The sequence below is a fragment of the Podarcis gaigeae genome, assembly GCF_964106915.1.
Source record: "Podarcis gaigeae genome assembly, chromosome: 11".
Lineage (NCBI taxonomy): Eukaryota > Metazoa > Chordata > Lepidosauria > Squamata > Lacertidae > Podarcis > Podarcis gaigeae.
Window position 1 is genome coordinate 48,932,997 of NC_139687.1, and position 27,386 is coordinate 48,960,382.

Below are 27,386 nucleotides of genomic sequence, written 5' to 3' on the forward strand. Positions count from 1 at the left end.
CTAGTCCTTTCCACAGGGGGAGCATGGAAAAACAAACTTGCATTGCCTTATGTTAGAATAAATACAAACTGACAGTTTTACCATAGCCAAAAATGATAGGGGACACCACTGTTACAGAGAAATTGAAGAACAAGTGTGAATAGCCAGACCACCGCAAAAGAAAACTGATTTGTGGAAACATGGGCCGAATTTCTAAAGTACACTAGAAGTACAGGAATTGATTATATCTTCAAAGCAACGCAGTAATTAAATTAACTGGGAAAGTAAACTAAAAAAAAAGTTTAAGCCTACAGTGGGTTACTTTTGTTTCTTGTTATTAAAGTAAACAAGGAATCTCCCTCATGTTAGAGTATTTCAGTCAAGAAGGCCACCGACAACTATAACTTACACAGAGTATTAATTGAATGTGTTTTATTTTACACCATGATGTGAGAACATAACACCTGTTTAATAAAAGTATACACATTTGTAACTTCACCCAGAATACACTTTTAATGCACATTAAAAAAAGCGCTCATCTTACAAATTGTTTTGCAATCCAAATATACAATAGCTTGGAAAACAAATAGTTTAGAAAATGAATGCCAATGTAAAAAGACTACTTAAACCTATAACAGTAGAGTTTCTGCATGGCTCATCTTTACAGTTTTCTTACTGCTTCATCAATATCAGTAATCTGTTCCTTCAACTGGCTCCACTGTTCTGGATTTAGAGAGATACCTAAAGTAAACCAAAACAAATCCTTGGAGGTTATTACAAATTCACACTTATGCTATAAACACACTTACACAACTGCAGAATTCACAATGCTGTCCTGTTGAGGATGCTTCAAGAGAACCTCAACTTCTGTATTAAAAAATGCAGATTTGAGGACAAGAAACTTGAAAGGTAGGATCTCAGAAGAGTTGGGGGGTCAAGGGCAATCAGCGCCTCTATGATCCAAGTCAAAATTTATGCAGTACAAAGTAGATAATCCCTCTTCAGGAATTCTACCAAGCCAAGTATTTACGCAAGACCAGAGAAACAAGTTACCTGGAAGTCACTCTTGACATGGTTCACTTGTAACATTATACACAGCAGAGCTTGTTGTAGTTAAGACTTCAAACACTCATCAAAATGTTACTTGCAGTTTCTCAGCCCAGTTTAAAAGTGCCTAGATATTAACAGCCACAGAATATTAAAGGAGATACATACCTAAGCCTCAAAGGCCTTAAAAGCTGGAGGGGTTGTGACATGCTGATTCAGCACACAAGTACTGTACCATCCAAACAACAGACTGAAAGATTAGTAGGACCAGCACTGACAGCACAATCCAAACAAACAGCTAGTTATTCAAGGAACTTTGTCTCCTTTTGACCTACTTGTTTCCTGCTCTTTGAAACCACAAAGAGTGCAAACAGTATGACCAGGAAGGGCATACAGGACAGATATGCAAGTCAGCCTGCCCATTTATTTGCATTCTATGATCAGATTTATTTATTTCTTTTTGTATTTCAGTAGGCATAGCTAGAGCACAGATCAGCTAAAAGTCTTGCACAGACATTTTAAGGATCTACAAGACTCCATAATGTTCTTTCCTTTCTCACCTGCTCAGGCCTGGCATCACCTAGGATTTCTGTCAACAGGATCAAAACAAAACTGAACGCAGCTCAAAATTCACTTTCGAGAACTTTGAGTTATATGCAATACCAAAACATCAATGGGTGGGGATGGAAGGGAATGTGTGCAAAATGAGAGGCAGGTGGTGATCTTAAGTTAGATCCCTAAGCAAATAACCTAACAAACCTGAATGGGCACCAGAACTGCTGGGGCCAGAGAAACAGGAACCTCCAAATAGGTCTATGTCCAACCTGTCTGTATCTACTTTGAGGGTAGGCAAACCAAGAGCAGGGAAACAAAGGAATGTTTGGTTGTGTTCAGATTGGCCACTTCACACAAACTAGTTAAATATAGTGTGACTGAATGTGAAAAAGGACAGAATCTGTATGCCTTTAGTAGCTGTGTAGAACAGGGAATTTTGGTAGATGTGTCTTGCCATGTCGTGTCTGGTATATCTAAGTAGTAATGATGATGTGGAAGAATGGACTGTACTCCCAATCCTTTATTATTCTGTTGGGAGCTGCCCAGAGTGGCTGAGGAAACCCAGCCAGATGGGCATAGTATAAATATTATTATTATTATTATTATTATTTATTACTACTACTACAACAACAACAACACTTATTGCTACACCTAATTATCCTGACTTAGATGTTTAGGTATGGGGCCCAAGAACCCATTATAGTGCATAATGTATTATCAAAAACTGTAGTCACCATGCAGACAACATAAGAATTACCTTTTCTGCCAGGTTTCATTTCACCTTCTTGATCCATCCAGTATTCTCTAATATCAATTAGGACTTTACCTTTAAAATCACGAACACTGACATATCTCATTTTACCAATCTGTCAACAAATTAGAGAACTAAATCATTATTTCACCAAACACATGATACAGCTCTTCAAGCACTATTAAGGTCTTGTGTATGATTCAAAGTAAAACTAGAGTTTATTTTTGAGGTTATGGGATCAAGTGTTTCTTCTCAGTGAAATCTCTTACAACTAACAAGCAATGACAGCAAGAGACAGGAGAAGCCAAATCATTCTGCAGAAGTTATTGCTAAACCAAACTGATTTATTTCCTTTTTCTCAGAAGCGTGCTTTTTTATAGAAATATTGTCAAGGAATATAAAAAAACTCAATCACCTTCAGCCCTTTAACTAATGAGGATGAAATCATCATCCTAGCCTTGGGCTTTCAGAAGTATGAATCCACATTCAAATTGAGAAATAGGGTAGATACGCACAAGTTCAGTAAATTTTGGTCTTCAAACTTATGCATATATGAGATTATGATTAGCATCAGGAAGTAACCTTAAATGAAAGGCAACCAAGCTGATTTCCAAGTACAGTCGTACCTCTTTTTGCGTCTGGGATCTGTTCCGGAGCCCTGGACACTGGACGAAAGGGATGCTCAACAAAGTGCCGCTTTGCGCATAGTGCAATTTAGCACTTCTGCACGTGCGGCAAACTCGGAAGTAACCCATTCTGTTACTTCTGAGTTTGCCACGGACGTTCGATGAAATGGACCCTAAACGGGGCAGACTCAAAATGAGGTACAGCTGTACAGTGAAAATGTGCTAGGCTCCAACTAGAGGCCTATATTTAGCTTAGGGCACCAAACCCATACGGAAGCAGTTTCAAGATTAGTGTTCAGGTTGCACCATCAAGAGAAAAAAACATTCTGAAAGCATTAAAGCAGGAAACTGCAGCCTGCAGAATGCTAGTTAGAAAAATTGATAGCAGCTGATATTCTCAGAAGCCTAGCTCAAAAAGAAGTAGTGAACCATATTTTTAAAAAATAGGGTGGATAATGATGCAACGGTTTTGGTCAAGGATATTACACTAAGTGCACCGAGATGCAAAAGCACCTTCCTATAATTCTAAAATTACTAAACTGTCTGAAGACCCCCAAAAATGCCACACATATTTGCTGGATTGAATAGCTTCTGTATCTGTTGTATTACCAAAATCTCTACCACTGAAGATGTCAAGAACATCTTGGATGTGCCTTGGCTATCAATAGTATAATCTTAATATATTTTGCAATGCGAGGAGTAACATCTGAAATGTTTTTAAATGTTGACTCCTATGTGCTTAAGAGTTTCAACATACACAACTGTAAGTTCCACTAGCTCAGGCCTCCTCACTTGTTATAATCTTCCCTTTTCTGCATGCAGCAACACCCCAATCTCATGCAAATGGCCCATGACCACTGAACAGGACTTTGAAACACACAGTTCCTGCCCATAGGCAAAATTTCCTACACCTAGCCCACTACCTCCACGTCTCTAACCCCCCCCCCCCCAATCTCTGCTCCTTATTTGCCAACTTCACCAGCACCTCCGGACACTTCAATTACTTTCCACTCTCAGAGTAAACATGTAGAACCAATGGGGAAAAAACTCCATGCAAAATGTTATTATAACAGTAATTTGCTTAAGGTCACCCATCAAGTTCCTAGTTGTACTGTAATTTGAAGCAAATAGTTCCTAGCTCAACCAGAATACTGCTTACCAATTAGCTGTCCAAAGTAGTACAAGAATGGATAATTACAAAATCAAGCTTTCTAAACTGCATACCTTTAATTAAGAACACTCTTCAACCTTTCACGCTTGCTGCATAAGCAACTATCGGATCACACTACAGATAGTAGTGTTAAACATAACACAGACCATCTGGGATCCAGTAATCTCCATTTATTTGGCAACAGATCAGATATACCATTCAAGTACAATTTTCAACATTTCCTTTCGGATTAAAGTTCAGTATAGTTTTTCTTTGTGTGAGCATCACACGGGCATGGACTAGTTCCTCAGTGAAGCAGAATTTAATGTGCTTTCTACTCATGTCATTCATAGACAAGCTAATATGTTCTGACATATCTGTGCCAGTCAAATTAAAATTGCTCCCATCTTTCAGTCCAGCAGCTCCCAGCAAGCAAGGCCACCAAACCCCAGACAGGAAAATACTGTTGCTTGGGGAAGTTCAGCTTCCTTCCTGACCCTACCCACTACTGACTGATCCTAAACAAAATCAATTTTATTTCTCCAGCTCTCCTACTTCACGTCACTCCCTTTGTGTTACTGACACTGACTAGTAGTGGGAAAACTGTTTCTGCAAGAATATAAAGCTTCTGAGTCCATATAGCTGTTCTTTGGATGAAGGTCCGTATACAAATATAATTTAATAAATAAATAACAGTTTAGGAAAGCTACAACTATATCTGTTTGCCGGTACTTGTGTACTAGATGCTTGTAAATGGGTTTAGCTCACAGTCGTCTTAAGGATTCCAATCGTGCAAAGTTATAAAAACAGAACACTGGCTTTATTTATTTCCCTGATGATGACAGGTCTTCCGCTTTGTAAAATTTAAGTACAACCCACAACACAAGAACTGGGTATCCCACCAACTACTCAAAGTAAGAGCCACCAGTTACCTGAAACATATTCTCATCTCTGTTGCTACTTTGCTTGGAGGAGGCGGCACCTTTGGAGCTTTCACCAGTCTTCTGTTTCTTCACAGGCTTTTCAGGCACTGCTTGTTTTTTCCTTTTCACCTTGACATTTAAAAATCAAAGTGAATTAAGAACCTACTGGAGAAGTTGTAGTTTCAAGTTTACATCAATATGTCTCTCCTCCTTCCCCCACAACAGTGTTCAAATGTACTCAATATTTGATCAGAGAAAGCCCCAGAAAACCATTTAACAAAAAAGTACCCATGTTCACAGGGAAGACACAATACTTACATACAAAGAACAATTTTACCAAGTAAAAGCTACATTTTTCTCATTGTGGGAAACTAAACCTTTTTCTATCAAGGTCCGATGCAGGCCTTAAAATGTAATAGAAACCTTATTAGCATCACTGCATACTTAAAATATAACCACATTCAGGTTGCATCTACAGAAGACCAGATAAAATCAATGTGAAACTGCAGCAAACTCTCAGAACAGTCTTGAATGGGGTCAACTGGCTTTGCTTTGTATTGAGAAACTTACTGAGTTTGTTTACTCCAGTATCTCACTCTAGATAACTTGGGCTTTCCATCTCCACCAGAGACTATGTAAATCCAGGAATTCCCTTAATGTTTGGCAAACTGTGTTGGTAAATAATAGGCACTTCCCTTCAATAGAAGTGTTGTTTGTACCAGCAGCTAGGATATCAACTTACAAATGAAAATGTAAACTCCCTTAAGATTAACTGGATCAAAGAGATGCAAAATAACATTGCAAAATAATGTATGCAACTTTCTACAACATAATGTATAAAAGACTGAGGGCTGGCAATACCAGACTTAACAGCACTTGAAACCACAGCTCAAAAATGTTGCCCTTTCTGTCCCATCTTCTGTGAGAAAGGCCAAAACAAGATCCCAATTCATTTGTGCTCAAAAGCTCCTCAAACTATTTTGACCCCGCCTTGATCTATGCTGGCAATCCTGAACACCTCAAGTCCACAAAAAATGGGCCACTAACCAAAGAATATTAGTTACAGGTACATAGGGAATTGCTTAAAAAATATTTAGATGAAAAGCCAAATTCACCTAATTGCAAAATTCTGCGGCCTGGGGCAGAACGAGGGGCTTTGAATGCATAATCTGCTGCACTTGCATTCTACTAGTTCAACAAAAACACCTTTGTGAAATTCTCCAAGTACAGCCAAGTAGCTGAGAGAAGAATCAGGCCATGGGCGGGATGGAATCCTGCTCAGAGATGACATTTCAAGACCAAGCTAGATGTTGATCATTTAAACATTAAGGTTAACAGTTTGGTGTTCATAACATTTATCTGCAAGCTAGAGGGATCCATTCTTTCCAAGATTTAGTGGTAAACACTTCTATACCAGTTATGCTTCTCCATTTCCCCTCATCGGCAAGTGGGTAAAGCACCACAAATTAGTAAATATGCGGAAGGTAAAGTTCCTTAAAATGTGAAGTAACTATACGTCAACATTTTGAGAAACTGCAACTGGACTAGTACTTACCCCTCAAGTACAAAAAAAAATTCCCTGAGAGATTCATTCTTCTCCCACTTTACTGATTACGCTTGCTAAAAAAAGCATTCAGCTACAAGAGAGCTATGCAATCTTCTACATGCCTAACTAGGTCCTAAATACCAGTATAAGCGGAACTTGAAAAAGAAATGTGCCCGGAATTGTGGGTATACTTGAAATGAAAGGTCTTAAAGGATCATTGCCTTAAAATAGGTTGATGTATTTAAAAAATACAAACAGAATAAAAAATAAAAAAGTTCTGATCAAGATATCCATTTTGATCCAAATATTCCATAACTTTAAAATGAAATAAAAAATCATGAGTAGCACAAGTATGCCCTCAAAAGACTGACTCAATTAAAGAGAAGTGCATTTTAATTATCTTTTTAAGAACAAGGAAAGTAGATTTGTAAAATCAGCTCCCCTGAGGATCTATTTATCTTATACCGTTATGGCTTTTTTAGGCATATATGCAAGTCTTAGCCATTTATACACGTCTCTGTATAAGTAGAAAGCATAAACTCTAAAATTAGTCTCTGGGTGGCTTATGCCACTGTTTTATTCTTGCTCAATATTGTGTGTGTGTGTGTGTAGAGAGAGAGAGAGAGAGAGAGAAAGAAAGAAAAGGAGGGGAGAAAATATCACCTTTTTGTCAACTTCACTGTCCGAATCACTGGCAGATGAGCTTGAAGACACAAGTTCTTTTGATTTCGGCATTCTAGGAAGGAAAGAAATTTTGTTGTTTTTTTAAAAAGCTTCATACACTAAGTGACTGTTAGAATTTCACACCCCCTCCCATCAAGCAATCTCCTCCATCATTGTCATTTCACACACAACTGCTCTGAAGTTCCACTGAAATTAAATGGGCTTCAAAGTAATATTTAAGAATTGGGATACGAGCCATATAATGGCATTGGGCTTACCATTGGGGAAAAGTGGAGGGATACATAATAAATGACTATGGAGAGAAACACAAAATGCTTGGTTGTTAGGTAGCTTTGATTTTAAATAGGGTTAACTGGTGTCCTCTCTGCTTATGAGACAGTGAATGAGACCCATATAGGATGCTACTTTATCTTAAATCAATACTATTAACACATTGCAATCCTATCCAACTGTTGTTTGAAGCACATATACTGTTATAGTCTGATAGAGCTGAACTTATTCTTCTGTTAGAGCAAAGGCAGAGAGATGGATAGGACTTGCATGGAGAAACAGTAGGGATCAGGTTACTTTAGACCTTCTGAAACAACGGTAGCAAGTAAGAGGCAGCAGTAGGTAAAAATGTATTTGTTTTAGAAGAGAGCAAACGCCGGTACTGTAGGTATTTTCAAGGATTGTGAGGAAGCTGATCCGCCTCACAGGTGGTAAGGTTTAATAGTAAATAATGCACTCAGGCAAAGCGGGGGTGTTATGTACAAATCCTAAGAAGATGTGGCAGAGTACAGAATGTATCACACCTTTGAATAAATGCTTTTGCTTATGAGTGAAGCTAAAAAAATGTTCTACAAAATCTAAGTGACAATTTGCAAGTGGCTTGACAGAACCGATGGATCTGTTCTGTGAAATACCAATTTGTTATTCCAGTTTCAGAATGAAACAAGATGGCTGTGTTCTAACTCTACTGCTGGAGGCAAGATGCCTCTGAATATAAACTGCAAGGAAATTCATCACAAGTGCATCAGGTGCTGCTTGCGGTTTTCCCACAGGCATCTGGTTGTCCACTGGGATAACAGGATACTGGGCAGGATGAGCCTTTGGTCTGATCCAGCAGACATCATCTTATGTTGCCCTACATATATCAGTTATCAGGAATTCTTCCCACTTAATCCTTTAAAGAACCTCTAGCTCAGTGTTTCCCAACCTTGTGCCTCCAGATGTTTTTGGCCTACAACTCCCATCATCCCTAGCTAGCAAGACCAGTGGTCAGGGATGATGGGAGTTGTAGGCCAAAAACATCTGGAGGCACAAGGTTGGGAAACACTGCTCTAGCTCTCTAGCACGCGCGCTCTCTCTCTCGGCAAGGTGTGGCTTCCGATTCCAGCTCCAAAAGATAACACATGGGAGAAAAAACCAAAACAGTTAAATATGCAGCTTCATCAGAGATCATACTGCTTTTCTCCAGGTAAGTATATTTGCTTGACCACACCACATCAATGACATGTTTTAACTTCTCAGAAAAATTAAAGAAGCAGGCTTCAGGTGTTTCACTAAGGCAATTAAGGAGAAAGGCATTTATTTATTTAATATGTTTATTATATCCAACCTTTGTTCCATCACAAACTTATTGTGGTATAAACTTGAGTGAAATATAAGAAACATGGGAAATGGCAGATGGAAGTAATAATAATAATAATTTATTATTACGGACAGAGACCAGCTTGCAAGGAATAAAAAGTAGTAAATACCCAGAGCCCAGCATTTTCAATGCAAATGGGAAAACCATATCAAGGCAAATAAAACTGATTAAAAAATAGGAAGAGACAAACACTAGAAGTGTGCATGCACACGAAAGCTCATACCAAGAACTGACTTAATTGGTCTTTAAGGTGCTACTGGAAGGAATTTTTTTTTTGTTTTGACTAGAAATACAGATATGGAGGGCAGTATAAAGAAGACAGGTAGATCCCTGGATATTACAAGGGAGGAGTCCTGGGCTTTCACACTAAATAAAAATCCCCTATTTGTTGGCCTCCTCAGTTTATTTGCAGGAACATCTGAGACCCACCCACATGACGACAGAATGTAAGTAACACGCCTGTGTTACATCCCGTCTTTCTGGATTCAGAGGCATGTGCTACAGCCATACTGTATCTGAGTTTCTCTCACTGTGTGAACTGTGAAGGTACAGTGAGAACTTTACATGCTGTTACCACTTAATTCATCAAGATTTTCAAAAGAGCAAAAGGGAAGAGAATTTGGGAGGAGAGAGGTGATGGCAAGATGAGCATATAGACCTGTGTGCATGTAAGTCTACAGACTAAAGAGGAGAGGGAGCTAACAGATGATGTAGTGCAGCTCCATGTGTAAATATAGAAGGAAAATGAACTTGGAATAGGCTAAAATGTGACTAAGCCCATGGTTAAAGCAATACATCAATACTGTATGTAGTGTGCCATCCCACACCCTATGTTCTGGTACTGCTCCAAATTGGGGGCAACAGACCAGGGGGCAGGCTTGGCTCTGCCATTTACTTGCTGAGCTTCTTGCTGCCACCCAATGGTGCCTCAAGTCCTGTGACACATGGGGCACCCAAGGGATAAAATGGCCACTCAAGAGGCGGAGGATTGAACAGGAAGGTGAGGCTACAACACAGGAAAAAGCAGGTGGTGGGTCACTTAAAATGCAGAGAATGCGTCACTGTTGGGGCCAAGGTATCCTAGAAGGTGCCATGGTTTTGTTGGGGGGGTTCCCTTCATTTGAGTAAAAGGAGAAAGTGCAGCCCCAAGGCCCCAGTAACACCCATGGGGAGGAAATGCGGGAGGGGAGCAGGTTGCCAGAAAATCAGAGAACCGTTGGGTCGCAAGGGACCCCGAGGGTCATCTAGTCCAACCCCCTACAATGCAGGAACCGTTTTGCCCAACGTGGGGCTCGAACCCACGGCTGTATCGTGCTCTGCCGACCGAGGACCCGTAACCAGCCAAGATGAAGATGGGGGGAGAGAGAGACCAGACCACAGTATGGAGGACCAGAAACGGCTCCTTTAAGACAGCCGTGTAGATGAAGCCGGGGGGAGGAGGGGAACCTGGGCCAAGGCGGTGAGGTGGGAATCCCCCCAGGCCAAGTAGAGCTGGGGGGCGGTTCCCAGCCGCCATTTTCTCCCTCCCTCGGATGCTTTCTCTGCCCCCTCCCTTCCCCAACATGGCAGCCTCTGGGCTGCTGCACCGCCTCCGCCTCCTCCCTCAGGTTTCCTTCCCCCCCCTTTAGTATTAGGGAATGGGGAGTCCGAACACGACCCGCACCGATAGGGAGCAGTTATTTGTCCCATGGCTCCCTCGCTTCTCAGGGGCGAGCGTCGCCGCCGCCTCTCATTTCAGGGACTCGGGTCCCGAGGAGCCCAACATGGCGGCTCAAACCGCCGCGCAGCGCGCGCAGGCGACGAGGGCCGAGAGTTCCATTCGAACGTGACCCCCGCCCCCCGCAGAAAGAGCCACGGGAAGAGGGATGGGGAGCGCGCGCGAGGAGTAACGGAAAAAGCGGCACTCACGTTCCACTCACAGCCCGCTGCTCTCACTGCCTTCCTCTTGGCTTGCCTTTTTTATCCCCGCCCCACGCCGCTGCAAAAGCGGAAGTGACGTGAGCTCCGGCGGCCCGCCCACTCCAAAAGACCGCGGGAGGGCGCACGCACACCGTGCGTGAAGTTAGCGCGCTGCGCGCGGCGAGGCGCTCGGAGAGCGAGGAGCGTTTTAAGCGTGTGGGTGACTCGTGGGACGTAGAAATGCGTGCAGCATCAACCATCTTAAATTTAAAAAAATTAAAAATCGAAGATTTCATTTATCAAATTCATTTTTCAAACCCTCAAAAAATAACACGATAAAACTGAGAACAAATCAAAGCACTGATTTTACATACAACGGTTGAAACATTGAAACTGGTTTAGGTCGTCACAACTTTATAAGCTTCTGGGTAGGCTTGTCTAAAATGTTTCCAGCAGGCGTGGAAAGGAGTATAGCGCCGGCTTGATTTTAATACAATAGACAGGGAATTCCAAAGTGCAAGTGCTGCCACATTGAAAGTTATTACAAATGTGGAGTGGGCACTTGTATGTTCAAAGCATGTGACTTGTATTCTGTGGAAGTTTATCATCACCACCATCATTCTATATTTAATGTAAGAACAGCTAAAAACATGGGAATGCAACCATTAAAAAACTAATTACCAGGTAAACATTGTTATAATTTAAAACTGTTATATTTAAAAAATCTATTAATAGTTCCTGCTATAAAAAGTTGTTCGTCTTTTGAGGTGCTGCAAGACTCCCTTGTTTTTGCTGCAATAGGCAAGCAGAGCTGCCACTCTGGAATGGAATATGAATGCCCCTTCCCTGCTCCAGCCTCAGGTTGAGAGAACATGAATAAATAGAGGAGCCTTCAGTCTGTATTAGTCAGTGCTTTATTTTCTTGAAAAATAGATGCCAGAATTCTGTAAGTGCCACATTTTTTAACAACAAGAAAAAGAGATGCTGTACTGCATACCGTTGAGTACCCCCTGAAAAAGCCCTGGTATTAGTGTTTCATTTTCTGCAACTTTTGCAAATTAAGGTCTGTAGGAGTACCTGTGGAACAGCACACCTGAGGTGTTGACTCCTAGAGAATTGCAAAGCCAACAAAATACGGCTTGTAAAAATGTTCAGAAGTTGGGAAAGGAATTTGGTCATTCATTGCCAGCAATGCCATAGAGAATATCCCCTAAGTGCCAGTATTGTCAGTTTCCACCCTTGATGTGTGCTTGGATTTCCCATCTTAGCAGTGGCGTAGCATGGGTTGTCAGCACCCGGGGCAAGGCAAGTAATTTGCGCCCCCTAACCCGTGGATTTGCGCCCCCTAACCCGTGGATTTGCACCCCCTAACCCTAACCCCCAGATGTTGCGGCCGGCCCCCCCTGCACGCCCCACGCTACACCACTGCATCTTAGAAGCAGAGCCAAAGAGCTGTCCAGCAGCATTTTGACAAGATGCAGTCGCTAGGAAATCATCTTCACAGAGTGACATGGAATTGAGTTAAATTAGGTGTTGCAATATTAAGTGCCAAATTGAGCAGTTTTATAGCTGTCTTTGCTGTTCCACCACCTGCTTCCTTTTATTGCACCCTATCCAGAGCACACACTAGTTTGTTTCCTTCTCTCGAGTAGGTTCAGGGTTGGAGGCTTTGTGATATCAGACATGCACAGATCATCCTGATCTAGACTTCTACTCTAAATCACCACTGTCTTTACACTGTGGTTTAAGTGTGGAATTTCTGGAGCTTATATGAACCAGTTAAAACATGGAAATGTCTGAATCTGTAGTCCTGTATACCTGAAGGAGCGTCTCCACCCCCATCGTTCAGCCCGGACACTGAGATCCAGCACCGAGGGCCTTCTGGCGGTTCCCTCATTGCGAGAAGTGAGGCTACAGGGAACCAGACAGAGGGCCTTCTCGGTAGTGGCGCCCGCCCTGTGGAACGCCCTCCCATCAGATGTCAAAGAGATAAAGAATTACCTGACGTTCAGAAGACATCTTAAGGCAGCCCTGTTCAGGGAAGTTTTTAATATGTAATGCTGTACTGTTTTTAACACTGATTGGGAGCCGCCCAAAGTGGCTGGGGAAACTCAGCCAGATGGGCGGGGTATAAATAAATTATTATTATTATTATTATTATTATTATTATTATTATTATTATTATGTAGTCATACCATATTAAGCATCTTCCAGGGTGTAGTCTCAGGATATTTGGCAAGCTCCACTAACTCCCCTTGCTCCCTGTACTGGGCTTGGTAATGGGGTTCCCCTGCCCTACAGTTCTGGCTCCAGGGTCGTGCTGACTAGAAGATGGCAGATTATTGTTGTACACCACAAATGACTCAGCAGTGGGGGCGTAAGTAGAAACCGCATTATGATTTGAAAGCTGGAAAAAGAACAGAACTGTTAGCTTGAAGAAAGGTCCTTGAATCCCACACAGCAGCTTGGTAACAATGGCACAATTATTATCCCTGGAGAGGCTGCAAAGGAATACTGATGTGCAACTGAAGTGGGGAGTTGGATATTGCTTTACAGTAACAGTGTAATAGCCATAATACTGTAATAAGAGATCAAATTTATCAATCATACGCAATGTATCTGAGAAAGACAATTTTAGTCCTACTGATCATATATTTATTAGAGCACTAAATTGCAAAAATGGGTCACAATTCAGCAGAAGTACGATATCAATGGCTTAAACAACGCTAATTCTGCACTGGATTGTGGGCTTCTCATCGTGAGCACTTTTGGGTCAAGTTTCTTTTGTGCAGAGGAGCCGCAAACAGTCTGGAGTGTCTCCATGTGATTTTACTAACACAACACAGTGCACTTCGTAAAAGGCCGGGTAAGGAAAACGCACTGGAATGGAAAAGAAACCGCGCCCTGGCCAGAAAACTACGTTTCCCGACAGCCTCCGCACGCCTCGTGCGCACGCGCCGAAAGTCTCCGCCCGCGTCACGTTCCTGCCTCGCGGCGACCAAGAGGAACCCAAGAAGGACGGCGGGGGAGGTAGGAAGGAGAAGAACTACATTTCCCACCGTCCCCTTTCCCTGTTTTACAACCTAGCAAATGCCGCGCATGCGCCACGGAGAGGCCTGGCTCCTCAGTTCGCCCGTTGAATCCTCGTAGGTCGGTCAGCGGGCGGCGTGTGGGAGGGGAGAGCCAGACGAGCCAGCGACCTGCGACGGTGGTGGTGGCGGCGGCGGCAGCGGAATCAGTGAACCCGGAGCAGCAGCTGCAGCAGCAGTAGCGGCGTCGTCCTCGGAGCGGGGCGAGCGCCGGAGGTAGAGAGTGTGTTTCCACCGCCGCCATTTCTGTCAGCCCGGACTCATGATTCCCATATGCCCGGTAGTCTCTTTCACCTATGGTGAGTAACGGCCGCTTTGGCGAGCCGGTCGGAGGGCGGAAAGGAGGGGCGGCGGCGGCGAGGCGGCCTCTCGCCTCAGGTGTGTTGATTTTGACAAGGCCCCCCTCTCTCTCTTTCTCTCTCTCCCCTCCATGTCGTTGCTGCAGTGCCCAGCCGGCTGGGGGAAGATGCCAAAATGGCCACCGGCAACTACTTCGGGTTCACCCACACCGGGGCTGCTGCCCAGTACAGGTAAAGGGGAGGCTGGCGGGCGGGCGGGGGAGGTGTTTCCCCGGCCCCCCTTCTTCCCTGGCGCAGCTGAGACCTTGGAGAGGAGATGCGCGCAAACGCCGGCGCATGTGCATGCTCGTGCGGAGGTGTTGATGCGTGTTGTGTGCGGCGACGGGGGGCGGAGCCGGCGGCGTCAGGCCTGCTTCGGCTCGTGCATTGGAATAAGGGCTCCCCGTCCTGCCGTAGGGCTGGATCCGCCTCCTCCTCCCCTCCAGCCTGGTGATTCTGCCGCCGCCTCTCCTCTCCGCCCTTCCAGCCCCGTCCTGCGCATGCTAATGAAGAAGACTCTGGTAGCGAGAGCTGTACGGCAATGGAACAGACTCTGCTGGAAGGATTCATTCGCTTTCCTTGGAGGCTCTTAAGCAGAGGTTGGAGCATAGCTGTCAACCTTTCCCTTTTCTTGCGAGGAATCCTATTCGGAATAAGGAAATTTCCCTTAAAGAAAGGGAAACGTTGGCAGCTATGGGTTGGAGGGCCATCTGTCGTGGATCATCTAATTGAGGTTCCTGCAGGGGGTCGGACTAGATGACCCTTGGTATCCCTTGCAGCTCTACAATTCTATATTTAGGTATCCCCAGATTGTTCAGGGAGACTTGCTTTCCAGCAAACAGGCACAGGGTTAAACGTATTTCTTTCGGTTCTGCATCCACACTCCTTCCCTTAGTCTCCCCAGCCAGGGAAAACCTGTATTTTCCAACAATATTTCTCCCACTACATACTGACTTTTGTGTTCTGTATGCATTCAGTATCCTCCCTTAAATGTTTGACTTCCAAAACCTATTGCAGAGTTCTGTGATATCTTAGACTATTTTTTAATATTCAAAATAAGTATAAAAGTATAAAATATAGGCAGATAAAGTATAAAATATAGGCAGGCTGTAAGGATTGATGGCTTATCATCCAGGGCTTTGGATCCTAAAATAAGTTAAGGAAGTTCATGGAAGAAGAGGTTCCTGTTCCCGCCTCTCCAAAGCCTCCAAAGGGTAGCTTGAAAAATAAAGAGGGCGTAGGAAACTTTCATTCCTGGAACTTTCTGAATGAATGTTAGAATCCAACCCCAGCTGAATATTTGTGCCCTGCTGCAAAAAAATGGACGTTTGTTATTATTTATTAAATTTCTATGCCACCCTCCATCCAAAGATCATAGGGTGGTTTATAATATAAGGTTTACAAAGACAAAGGCTATAGTCTGACCTACTCATTATTAAGAACTGACACTGTTTCCTTTAGGCCCCCTCAGTGCAGACTTTGAGAATTCATGGCTTGTGTGATTCAAAGCAGCTTTCCCATAGTATATTATGTGTCTCATGTATTTTACATTTTTGTAAAATATGTATGTTGCTTTGTGATGACTTGGCTCTAAAAACTATAAATACGTACACTATTTGGGGGAACTCTTAACCTAAATGTTCAGTATGGTGTGGTTGTGCAATTTTTTCATAATTTCGGGAACAGGTGTTACCAAATGAAACTTGAAATGGAATGATTTTGAAAGAGATGATAAATTTCATAACTTCTTAATTACATAACTTCAAAATAGCATGCACATACAGTGCCTCACTTAGCTGAAATTATCCCCAGTGAAAGGAACATTTATGGCAGCTGAAAGACACTCTGTCTCCTCTTTAAGAATTGGGCCATATTGTTAAATTGTTTTGTTTACTGTGGAAATGCCTCCAATTTAAAATAATTTGTATTTTTGTCAGATTTTGGCATAGTGAAGATAACTGTAATGACAGCACTACTTTATATATAAGTTTACTTCACCAACTTTGTGATCTCTTGTATAATTAGTATGTCTTAGAGGTAAACCTTGAACTTGAAAAATTGTCAATTGATGGCAATTGTTTAATCCAGGCATCCCCAACCTTTGGCCCTCCAGATGTTTTGGCCTACAACTCCCATGATCCCTAGCTAACAGGACCAGTGGTCAGGGATGATGGGAATTGTAGTAGAAAACATCTGGAGGGCCAAAGGTTGGGGATGCCTGGTCTAATCATTCTCTTGCTTCAAATATCCACATAGAATGCTTTTATTGTTTCAGGCTTATTTACAGCTGCTAGGTCATATGTGAAATGAAATTGCTTCACCTCTTAGGTTTTAACAATTCGAACAGTATTTTATTAACTTAAATCAGTTGCTTATTTCATGGTAAACACTTGCATATTTCATGGCACTCTGTCTTAAAAGTTTATATTCCTGAAATAAGCAGAGGCTGAGATCCAAAGAACTGCATGTGCAAAGCTATTCAAATCTGGGGAGAGGGCTAAAGATGCTTCCTCCTTGTGAAGTGGTTTCCTGAAATTAGAATGGCTTTTGGAAATGGGGAAATGTGCATCTGCATGTATTCTGCATGGTGCTTGAGATCTTGTTCATATTGTTGGAAATAACATTTTTGAAAGGTATGTAGCCAACCTTCAGTTTATTTCTCTGGATTCGGCATTTTGCATAGTACAGCAGAAAAATACTTTACAGAGTTCTCCATTATTTGGTCTTGAGTCTTAATAATAATGCATGGGTAGTCTGTTCCCTGTGTAAGATTTCTAACGTGATGGAATTCTCTCTAGCCACAGTGTAACAGTTGTACTTGCAGACTCGACAAATCTTTCTTTCCAGTGTTCCATTTGAAGAAGTACAACTCTGGATTGTCGAAAGCCCAAATAGATTTTCCAGTTCTGTAATTACTGGAAATAATATTGTTGCCACTTTTCAGAAATTCCCTGCTCATTTCTTGCATTTTGTTGACTCTATAGCAGGGGTCGGCAACCTAAGGCCCATGGGCCACAAGCGGCCCACGGGGGTCATTTAACCGGCCCCTGAGCTGAGCCGCCCACTCGGTGAGTCCCTGCGCGCTGCGCTAAACCAGCACAGCACGGGGACTTGCTTCCGCGGTGCCAGAAATCGTGTCTGCGCAGACGCCAGAAATCACGTCAACGCAGATGCCCTATAGCCTATGGATAACAGTTAGTGCCTCATACAAAACTTATTTAGGTGGCATATATAACAAAAAGTCATCCTCACCTTTAACAATAAAACAACAATATGGAATGTACTTTATATTTATTTATATATTGTCCACTCAAATAAAATAGCAAGTCAGTGCGCATTATACCAGTATACGTGAATACAATAAAACATAATATACTGTAAAAATAATACAAAATTATCTCAATAATGATTAATACAAGAACCCTGAACCTGGCCCTATGGCATACAAGCAGCTGGTGTAGAACTTTTTATAGCAAGGCTGTCGCATGCTGTTGGCTATCCTCCTCCATCAGCATTATTGCCATTCCATTCTGCTCCAGGTTAAGTTTCTGGACCATGGCCATGGGAAGCCCCATGTAGAGCATATTATAGTAATCAGTCTCAAGGTTAGCAGGGCATGTACTACAGTGGCCAGGTTATCTTGACCCCAAGATGACTGTAATGGCATGCCAAATAAAACTGGTGAAAGGCACTCCCAGCCTGATCAAGTTAGGAGAAGCATTTCATGAGGATATTGAGGTTCTGAGCTGTATAGGGCTTTGTAGATTAAATCTTTGAATGACTGATACATTTTAAAATAAATCCTATCTGTTAGGACTTTCTTTTTATTCATTGGCAAAATAAAAAATCTGGGCTGTTATATTTCTTATCCAGATTTTACTATATGTCCAACAAACTCTGTATTTTATGTAAAGAACATTACTTTTTATTTGAAACTCTGAAGGAATATAAAATTACTTATTTTTCTTATAAGAGATCTTAACTTCACAATTGATTGGAATACTTCTGTGGAAGAGCTTCAAATACAGCAAAGATACAGCAAGGTTTTAGGTAGAGGATGGAATTACTCCATATGCAGAAATAGTGATTAGAACAGAACAGTTGTCTCCATTCTGTCAAAACTTCTCTAGAGTTTAGGCATGCTTTAATACAGCTATAAAGAAGAGCATCATAAATTATTTTACAAACTATGAATTACCATGGTATTATAGTGATACAACATGTTTCTATGACAGTGATAGCTTATTGCTAATAAAAATGACAGAACTACTGATTCCCATTAGAAAAGGTGGGGGGGACACAACTTCCTAGGTATGATCACAGATGAAAAGAATCTCTAAAAATGTTGATTCAGTACTAAATTATGTATGTGGGGGGGGGATTAGTAGAAGAATGGAGTCAACAAGGAACAGGCTATGCATAGATCAGTTGTCATGAGAAATTATTCAGACCAAAGAGAAGGGAAGAATTGGCGGTTTGAGACACTATTTTAACTGTCTCCTTTTTACACAGTTTCTGCTTAAAGGGGATTAGCAGAAGTTACTAGTTCTTGCCAATGTGCCTCAGAATACAAGATTGAGGGAGGCTTCTCTACCCAGGAGTTAGGAGCTCAAATCCTACAATTTGTAAAATCTTGCAAACTCGATCACTGGCTCTGCGGGTTGTGGCAGACGCAAGGGGAACAGGTTTGCTAAAGTAAATGTGGTAACAGAACTATACCAGCCTTAGAATGAATAATGTTAAGGCTGTTCATTCTGTGCCATAACAAAATACATTTTCTTCACATGAAACATTTCAAATATTTCTAAATGGTATATATACTTTTGATTTGCTGCTTCATGATTATAATGAATGACATTTCACTGCCTTTCTTCTCAAAATAATGAAAACGTTGGCTTCACTTTCCTAACATCACTTTCTAAGCATTCTATGAGCCTACTTTTGTTTTGCATTATATTTAAGCATTTTGTGGTGAGGCATAATTATGTTGCTACTTGAAGCATTTCTTCAAAGATGGCATTTTCAAAAGAACTTTCCTTTTGGGGTATTTTCTTGGACAATTCTTGCAAGATAGGAGTTGTCATTGAAGGTTGCTAGAATGATTGTTTCATGAAGGGTATGTTGCTTATTATTATTTTCATAACTTTCTCTGTAGATTCAGCTGAATCTTCCTTTTTTTCAAATTATACTATCATATCATACATACACTTATACCAGTTTGTTTTTGAATGTTTGAGGTTATGTAGTCGCAATTGCTCCACACATGCATGAGGAAGGAGTAACCAAACACATGTCTCTGATTAACCCCAAAACTACAAAAAAGGACCCCTTCCCCCAAACAGCCTATTTAAATGTCATCAGAATAGAAGTAAGAGCTGCCTCTAGAAATCAGTGGAGAAAAACAGTTTTTTAACGTAGTTGGCTTTGACACTAGAGTGCTCACCCCATTCTGCCCCTCACCCCTGAACAGCCCAATTAAAAAAAGATGTTTGGTGGACCCAGGATGCTGGATAATGGGATGGTCAGAAATGTGAGTGGGAAGAAATTGAACTGCATTCAACATTGCTATGCTTGTCATACAAAATAGTGCACCTAAAATTACTAATTGCTATACAAGAATGAAAATGGTCCCTGCCTGCAAGTTGACAATACACTGCCTTAATGTGGCCTGTTACGAAATTCCTAGCCTTCTATCCTGGGATTCAGCTCCTGCCACATGTTCTTTTCAGCCTGTCAAAGAGCTGTTTGTCAGGCTGCAGGGAACCCAGTTTACAAGGATAAGAAGATGCACAGGGATGACTCCCAGTGGGTCTGTCTTCACTTGCGGTTGTTCTTCCCACAGCACGCTAAACAGCTGTTTGATGGGCTTGGGGGTGGAGGAAGCATGATTTTCAGTGCCAGTCGGCTGGGGAGCATGAGAAACACATGACAGGATCTCTTTCCATCACGTATCATCCCTCCTCATCCTCTATCTGTGTGCGGGGGAGGGTTAATTTGTACATGGCCCTCAACCAAATGTGGTCCACACAGTTAACAAGGTTGCTTACCAGTGATCTAAATGTTTATAATCACATGAATATGGTGCTTATATGACTTTTCTTTGTATGTGTTAGTGTGGGAGATGAAAACACTTTCCCATGCAGGAAATTAGCTGCAAATACATTTTCAGGTGTGCTTTTTTTGAGGCTTTCCATTTCCTGGGAGCATTCTAGGAATCTATATCTGACTCTGTTTCTTTGGTTCTATTATTGCACTGCAGAGTGTTTGGAAGCATTTCCTCTGTAGTAGTTGTTTTATATGGAGATGTGAAATCGTACTTTTCTTAGATGTAGTATAGCTATAAAACCAATTACCTGACTCTGATCTATACATATTTTTAAAGCAGGTGTGGGTAAGCATTTCTAGCCAGTATCTCCCTACCTGTCAAATCACTGATGTCACATTGTCATTAGGTTATACTGGTTTGAAGCCCTGGTTTTAGGACTTTAAAGCACAGTGTGGGCAATTTGAAAGCCCTTTTGCAAACAGCCCTCTCTAAACTTTCAAACATCAGGGGTTCAGAGAGCACTGTAAGGTTGCTTGCAAAAGGATTTCAAATGTGTGGCTTGCCCAAAACTACATCAGAACCAAATGGGGAGCCGTGGTAGGGCAGGTTTGGCCTGTGGGTTGGAGGTTCTCCACTTCTGGTTTATGTAAGTTTGTTTTACATCAAAAAATATCCTCTCAAAATTATATTTTGTTAAAAATGGTTAATTGGTTAAGGATGCAATCCTGTGCACTTTCCTGGCAATTAACTCCCGGTGATATTTACATCTGATGAGTATACATGCATAGGATTGTACTCTAAATTATTTTGCTTTTGAGTAGCATTAATGTTCAGTGCCGATTTCGCTAACCTTGTGACGTTTGCCTCATGTTTGCGCAACTGAGCTTTTCCAAGATAGTAAAAGTGAAAGGCCCCATTGAAAGGTTTTGAGAAATAGGAATTCCATGACTTATTTAAACTCCTGGTCACTGTGCTTGTGTTTCAGACTTAGTTTAGCCTTTTTTAAGCTACCCTTAAATTTGGACAATTTAAGCAGCTTTGCTGTTAGGTATCTGACATTACAACATCATCATATTTCTTGTGTTTGTCTTTCTATTACAGCCAGCAGCCAGCTTCAGGTGTAGCCTATTCCCATCCAACTACAGTTGCAAGCTACACTGTCCATCAGGCTCCTGTAGCTGCACACACAGTTACTGCTGCCTATGCCCCAGCAGCAGCAACGGTTGCAGTTGCAAGGCCTGCTCCAGTGGCTGTTGCAGCTGCTGCAACAGCGGCAGCCTATGGAGGTTACCCAACGGCACATACAGCAACAGACTATGGTTATACACAGAGACAGCAAGAAGCTCCCCCGCCGCCACCTCCAGTCACTACACAAAATTACCAGGTACTTAATGGATAGACCATAATACTTGTGAAATTGAGTCTTTTACCTTTTAAAACATGATGGGCGATAGAATATGTTAAATATAGAGTAAGAATGTGCATGTATAACTCTTATGTAGTTTAGGCCAGTAATTCACAGAACAGACCCTGACTGAGTAGTGGTGAAATGTAATAGGGTAGCAGATCCACCGCCACATCTTCAGCCCTGTCACTCATGCTGGCAGAGGGCATGGGGACAGGCAAATCGCTGTGTCAGCCTGAAGTTGGTGTACTGATCAAGCACAATTCAAGTCCAGTGACAACAGTGGGACTGGGTTAAGATCCAGCACATCCTGGACTGGCTCAGCTCCATCTGCCCATGGAATGGCCTCTTGGGGGACTTCCTGTGCCACTGCTGTTGTAGATGCCTTCAGTGGTACTTCCATGCACCCATATGTTTGGTATGACAGTACAGAAATCTTTTTTTTTCCCTTTAGCTTGATCATCACATAGTCAAATATATTTTAAAAAACCTGAGGATAGCACTACAACACCTAGGGGAAGAAATATGTAAAACATTACTTAATGTGGAAAGTAACAATAATTTAAGTAATTATTAGCCACTGAACATTCCTAGCAAATTATTAACTGTAGCATAACCACCTCATCAGCATGCTGCAGAATTTTAATTATTTAGCACTGTACATGCCTGCAGGCAACAACATATGTGAGATATTAGTAGATTATTATACACAACCTGAGATAAAAGGCAGTTGTATCCCAAAGAGAGCTCAGTTTCACAACAATCTATCGGCATCTCTACCTGCTCCACACTTGATGTCACATATGGCACCTGGTATGGGAAAGGTTGATGCAGTCTGGGGAAAACTTTTTATGAGATAAATTTGGCCTCCAACACTGGAGGTTCTCCAACCTAATGGAGAGGTTTGTGCTTAGTGTCTTCTGGGTAAAGTGATGGTGATATAGCATTTTTAAAAAATGTAGGGGGAAAGGCTGCTTAACAGGACATTGACATTTGTTTCTTTAATGCAAGTTGTCCAGTACTAGCTTCATTTAATCTAGCAATCTTAGGCAAAAAATATAGTTTGATCCTCAAAAATGTAGCTTATCAATTCTGTTGAATGTTTCTACTATTTTAAAGTCTGATTAATTAGAATAATCAAAATAATTCAGCAATAGTCCATATATTTAATGGAAAAACTAATGTCCATATGTTTTCTCCCCCACTCCCATGTTTCTTAAGGACACCTATTCATATGTTAGATCTACTGCCCCAGCTGTAGCTTATGACAGCAAGCAATACTATCAACAGCCCACAGCCACTGCAGCTGCAGTGGCAGCTGCTGCCCAGCCACAGCCTTCTGTGGCTGAATCGTATTACCAAACAGGTGAGTTGCAAGCTTTAAAGAGAACTCCAGCTTTTTTGTTGTGATATAGTTCACAAATGTGTTACCATCTGCAGATGCTCAGAATCTAGTAAGTAAAATAATTTGTTAGTAGCTTGGTTTTCAATGGTTAACTGTTTGGTGGTTAACTTAGCAGTTAGGGCTCAGATATGCGAATCTTAACAATCCTCTAGCTTCTAAATGCTCATTTAATTGCTTTATTCAAAGAAGAATTCTAACACGACTGCATCACAGAGTGCATGCCATGTTTTATCTTCCTAGGACTTGGAGGGTCTGCTTGCTAGGTAAAACATTTGGCCATTCTGTACTTCTAAGTCTTTGGAGAAAAACCTTTTTTGTGACTGCCACAAATAAAGTTTAAAGCTTTTGAGAATGTCACTCTAATGTATGCTGCTGTGCTTATGTAGCCTCATGTGGCTTGGTGCTGTTTTACAACTAGTCTACTCAGATGGGGAGCAAACAGCTATGTGTGAAGGAAATAGGAAAGGAGCAGAGTCAGATGCTTTAAATTGTTGCAGAGTAATGGGGGCGGGGAGTTAACTGCTTTTAACGAGAGAGTTTTTGGGTATAACTCAAATTAGTTTATTTTCTGGACATATCTGTATGGTGCGTTTTATATTGGAGCCCCATCCTAACTGGGAGCTAATCACCTCTTTTCATTAAACCAGATGTTGGTGGGAATTTTTTCTTCATATAAATTGGTGGATAAAATATTAGATAGGAATGTGGAATAAGCATACATTGCAATTAGTTTTTTATCATTGTCTTCGGTTTAGCCACTATTATGTGTGTTCAAAGAATGTGGAGTTAAACATGTTAGTTTAAGCGTTGTTGCACTGAAAGTAAAAGCACAAGCTATAAGGTGCCGATCCCATTATAGTGATAGTAGTATTTTTATAATAGAGTTCCAAGTGCAGAGCTTAAAGTGTAGGGTGAGATTTATTCCCATATTGTCTGCCTTATTCAATAATAAGATAAAGTGAAAAATTAAATGAAATTGATTTTTAAATTATAATTGTTTACATGATTATTGAAATATTCATGTATGCTCTTTTGTCTTAATTAGCTCCAAAAGCCGGCTATAGCCAAGGAGCAACTCAGTATACTCAAGCCCAGCAAACTCGTCAAGTGACAGCCATAAAACCAGCCACTCCAAGCCCAGCTACTACTACTTTCTCCATATATCCTGTATCTTCCACTGTGCAACCAGTTGCAGCAGCAGCTACCGTTGTTCCTTCGTATACCCAAAGTGCTACATATAGTACAACAGCAGTTACTTATTCTGGTGAGTATTGCTTGAAGAAGGGATATTGGAGGCTAGAAATGACTATTTAGATGCCTTTGTAAGATCAAAAGTACAAATGCTGTGCTGAACATGTCTAGATTTTTCAAATACAGGTTCTGTACTCAAATTACTTCTTGGGAACTTTGGCTTTGTCAAATGTGCTGATTGTGTGCAGGTTTACTCAGAAGTAAGTCAACTATGGCCAGTTGGACTTACTCTAAGGTAATGGTATGATTACAAATTCAGACTCTTTAGAACAGGTGAAAAAGAGTCTTGATGGCAGACTGTTGGTGTAGAGCAGGTGGTATCAACCTTTTCAGGCACGAGGAGATGCCTTACAGATCTATGTTGGACTGATTGTACAGGTTTGCTGTATGTTTGTGGATGTTGGCAATGCTCCACTAGAAAAAAAATTGCTTTTTTAACCTGAAATAAACTCCTCTTTTCTGGCTGTGTAGCATTGCTTGGATATACAGATTGAGAATATTGGTTTTACTTTTAAGTACAAGTTTTGTGCATCTATGTTAATGCTGAAATTCTCCTTAATTAAGGGATACTCTCGTGTGCACTGTGCATTTATTACATTTAGATTTTCAGACTTTAATGTGCTTGCAACTTACAACTTTTTTTGATCGTTTAAAGGTACATCGTATTCTGGCTATGAGGCTGCAGTATATTCAGCTGCATCATCTTACTATCAACAGCAGCAGCAGCAACAGAAACAGGCGGCGGCAGCAGCTGCTGCTGCTGCTGCGACAGCCGCCTGGACAGGGACCACCTTCACTAAAAAGGCACCATTCCAAAATAAACAGTTGAAACCAAAACAGCCTCCCAAACCACCCCAGATCCACTATTGTGATGTTTGTAAGATCAGCTGTGCTGGACCACAGGTATTGCTCCTTTCTGATTATGAACTTAATTGCTTCGTAAAATGAAACAATTAGTATATGCCAAATATTCAGGGTCAATAGGTTTTTCGCTTCGGGGTTATTTCAGTTTAAAATATTCCAATTGCACTTTGGTTTTCGAATGTTTTGGAAGTCGAACGGACTTCCGGAACGTATTCCATTCGACTTCCAAGATACGACTGTATAATTATGTGGAGGAAAGTATTTTCAGGATACTTTTCAGCAGCAAATCAACTTCATGTTGGTTATCTCTTGCACTTTGCTTTTCAATGAACAGAATAATATGATAAATGAACTAATGTGTCTTGTTATTCATGTGGTGATTTAAACAGACTTACAAAGAACATTTGGAGGGACAGAAACATAAAAAGAAAGAAGCAGCATTGAAAGCATCACAGAACACAACCAGCAACAGTTCATCTGCTCGTGGGACTCAGAACCAGCTGCGTTGTGAACTCTGTGATGTGTCTTGCACAGGAGCTGATGCTTATGCTGCTCATATTCGTGGAGCGAAACATCAAAAAGTAAGCCTCTCCTTCCTTTGCCTTCCCATTACTCAGGTTTTATACCCAGTTAGTATCCCAGCCTGGACAAAATGAATGGTCTGACAGGCAGGCAAAATTCATCACATTTGATAGGAGGCTGGGACTGCCCACCTTTCAGTTACCTGACACAGTATGCCATTAGGTAATTCAGCCTCAAATGAATGAATTGTGCTCTCAATTTGTTCTTTATAGCTATGACTTTAATTCAAGCAAGGGCTTCATTGAACAGTAAACGTGAGCCCCACCTTAGGCAGGGATTGGTTGCACTTGGAGCTCCTGAATTGAGCCTATCAGAATAAGGCTTGCATTTGGAGCGAGGGAGAGAGAGAGGATAGAGAATGATAAGTCGCTCTGATCTGAATCATAAAGTTGGAAGGGACCTTGAGGATCAACTAGTCGAACCTCCTGCAATGCAGGAATATACAGTTGTCCCCTACAGGGATAAAAACCTGCAACCTTAGCATTATCTGCACCACTCTAACCAACTGAGCTACAACACATTAAAGAATCTGCAAACACACATCTCTACATAGTGTCCCATGTACTAGCTACCAACATGAACACCATCAGATCTTTATGCACTAGAACCTCTTTTGGTGTCTCCGAAGGTGACAACAGAGGCAGTGTCAGAATGGTGCCAAATGTAAAAGGCACTGAATGTTAGTACCTCTTGCAGAGGAACAGTTGGGAGTACATCAGTTGTGTGACTGGGGTGCAGTTTCATGCAGTATTTCATGTGTGTATTAGACTCCATTAAGTTTTCCCTCATGAATTCTGCAAATTCTTTTGAAGGTTCCTTGAAACTTATACTTTCATGCTCTTAGAAGTACAGACAGGATTCTAAATAGACGTTGAACAATTTTGTAGATTCTGCTATTAACTTTCTTCATTGGTGGTTCTAGGTGGTTAAGCTTCATACTAAACTTGGCAAACCCATTCCTTCAACCGAACCAAACGTCGTGACCCAGGCTACATCTGCAACATCTGCTTCCAAACCAACTGCTGTCTCTTCAAACATTGCAACTAACAGCAGCACTGTGAATTCTTCCGTTTCATCTTTGGCAGTGAAAATTCTTACTCCTTCCGCCAATGTGCTACTTAGCACAACTTCCAACAACAAAGCAACAATAGTTCCAGCTAATGTTGCTGTAAAGAAAATATCCACACCCAAAATTAACTTCGTTGGTAAGTACTGAAGTATTTTAGTGAAAAGTTCATCAAGATACAGTAAATAAACTTATGCAAGAACAGGTTTAAAATGAGTGTCTGCTATGATTTTAACAACCACTGGAAATTCTAATTTTCTCTCTGCTTGGCTGCATGAAGCCCATCAAACCAAGCATCTGTTTGCAGTTCAAACACTGTCTCTCTCATGGCAATGTTTGTCTCATGCACACAAATTGCTACTCAAATGGTTTTGGAAAGTATTATATCAACACTTCTCTTCTCCAACACGCCTTTTATTAGAGATTACAATACTGAACATGGGGCTACCTTGGAACACAACTCCTAATGTTGTATGAACAATGCATTTTCAATAGCTGTCATAGAGTTTTGTTTGGTCAAGGCTCAGCACGTTCATGTCTTGCACCC

The 27,386-nt window shown here is 41.5% G+C and overlaps 2 protein-coding genes and 1 long non-coding RNA gene across 5 annotated transcripts in view; 2 read left to right on the forward strand and 1 right to left on the reverse strand.

Moving 5' to 3' along the window:
• LOC310827218 overlaps positions 1-7,906 on the forward strand; it is a 52,644-nt gene extending 44,738 nt beyond the window's left edge. Inside the window, exon 4 of the long non-coding RNA XR_014556223.1 lies at positions 7,772-7,906. This is a non-coding gene — a long non-coding RNA (uncharacterized lncRNA). The remainder of the gene's footprint in view (positions 1-7,771) is intronic.
• SUB1 (SUB1 regulator of transcription) lies at positions 410-10,917 on the reverse strand. 2 transcript variants are annotated; one of them, XM_083702994.1, is made up of 5 exons: positions 10,803-10,917; positions 7,241-7,313; positions 5,041-5,160; positions 2,339-2,447; positions 410-720 (listed from the first exon to the last, which is right to left on the reverse strand). In XM_083702994.1, exons 2-5 carry the CDS (start codon positions 7,310-7,312, stop codon positions 641-643), a joined length of 381 nt encoding a protein of 126 aa, XP_083559120.1. In that variant the 5' UTR covers position 7,313; positions 10,803-10,917; the 3' UTR covers positions 410-640. The 2 variants fall into 2 exon arrangements, with proteins under 2 accessions (XP_083559120.1, XP_083559119.1); XM_083702993.1 differs by lacking the exon at positions 10,803-10,917 and adding an exon at positions 10,558-10,711.
• Positions 10,918-13,746: 2,829 nt separating this feature from the next.
• The window catches only part of ZFR (zinc finger RNA binding protein), a 31,655-nt gene continuing 18,015 nt past the window's right edge, over positions 13,747-27,386 (forward strand). The window contains exons 1-8 of one of the 2 annotated variants that reach the window (XM_083702648.1): positions 13,747-14,181; positions 14,328-14,412; positions 21,368-21,650; positions 22,893-23,037; positions 24,122-24,340; positions 24,983-25,230; positions 25,581-25,772; positions 26,696-26,978. In XM_083702648.1, coding sequence (XP_083558774.1) covers positions 14,145-14,181; positions 14,328-14,412; positions 21,368-21,650; positions 22,893-23,037; positions 24,122-24,340; positions 24,983-25,230; positions 25,581-25,772; positions 26,696-26,978 — 1,492 coding nt within the window. In that variant the 5' untranslated portion in view covers positions 13,747-14,144. The remainder of the gene's footprint in view (positions 14,182-14,327; positions 14,413-21,367; positions 21,651-22,892; positions 23,038-24,121; positions 24,341-24,982; positions 25,231-25,580; positions 25,773-26,695; positions 26,979-27,386) is intronic. The other variant, XR_014556170.1, reaches the window with a different exon arrangement.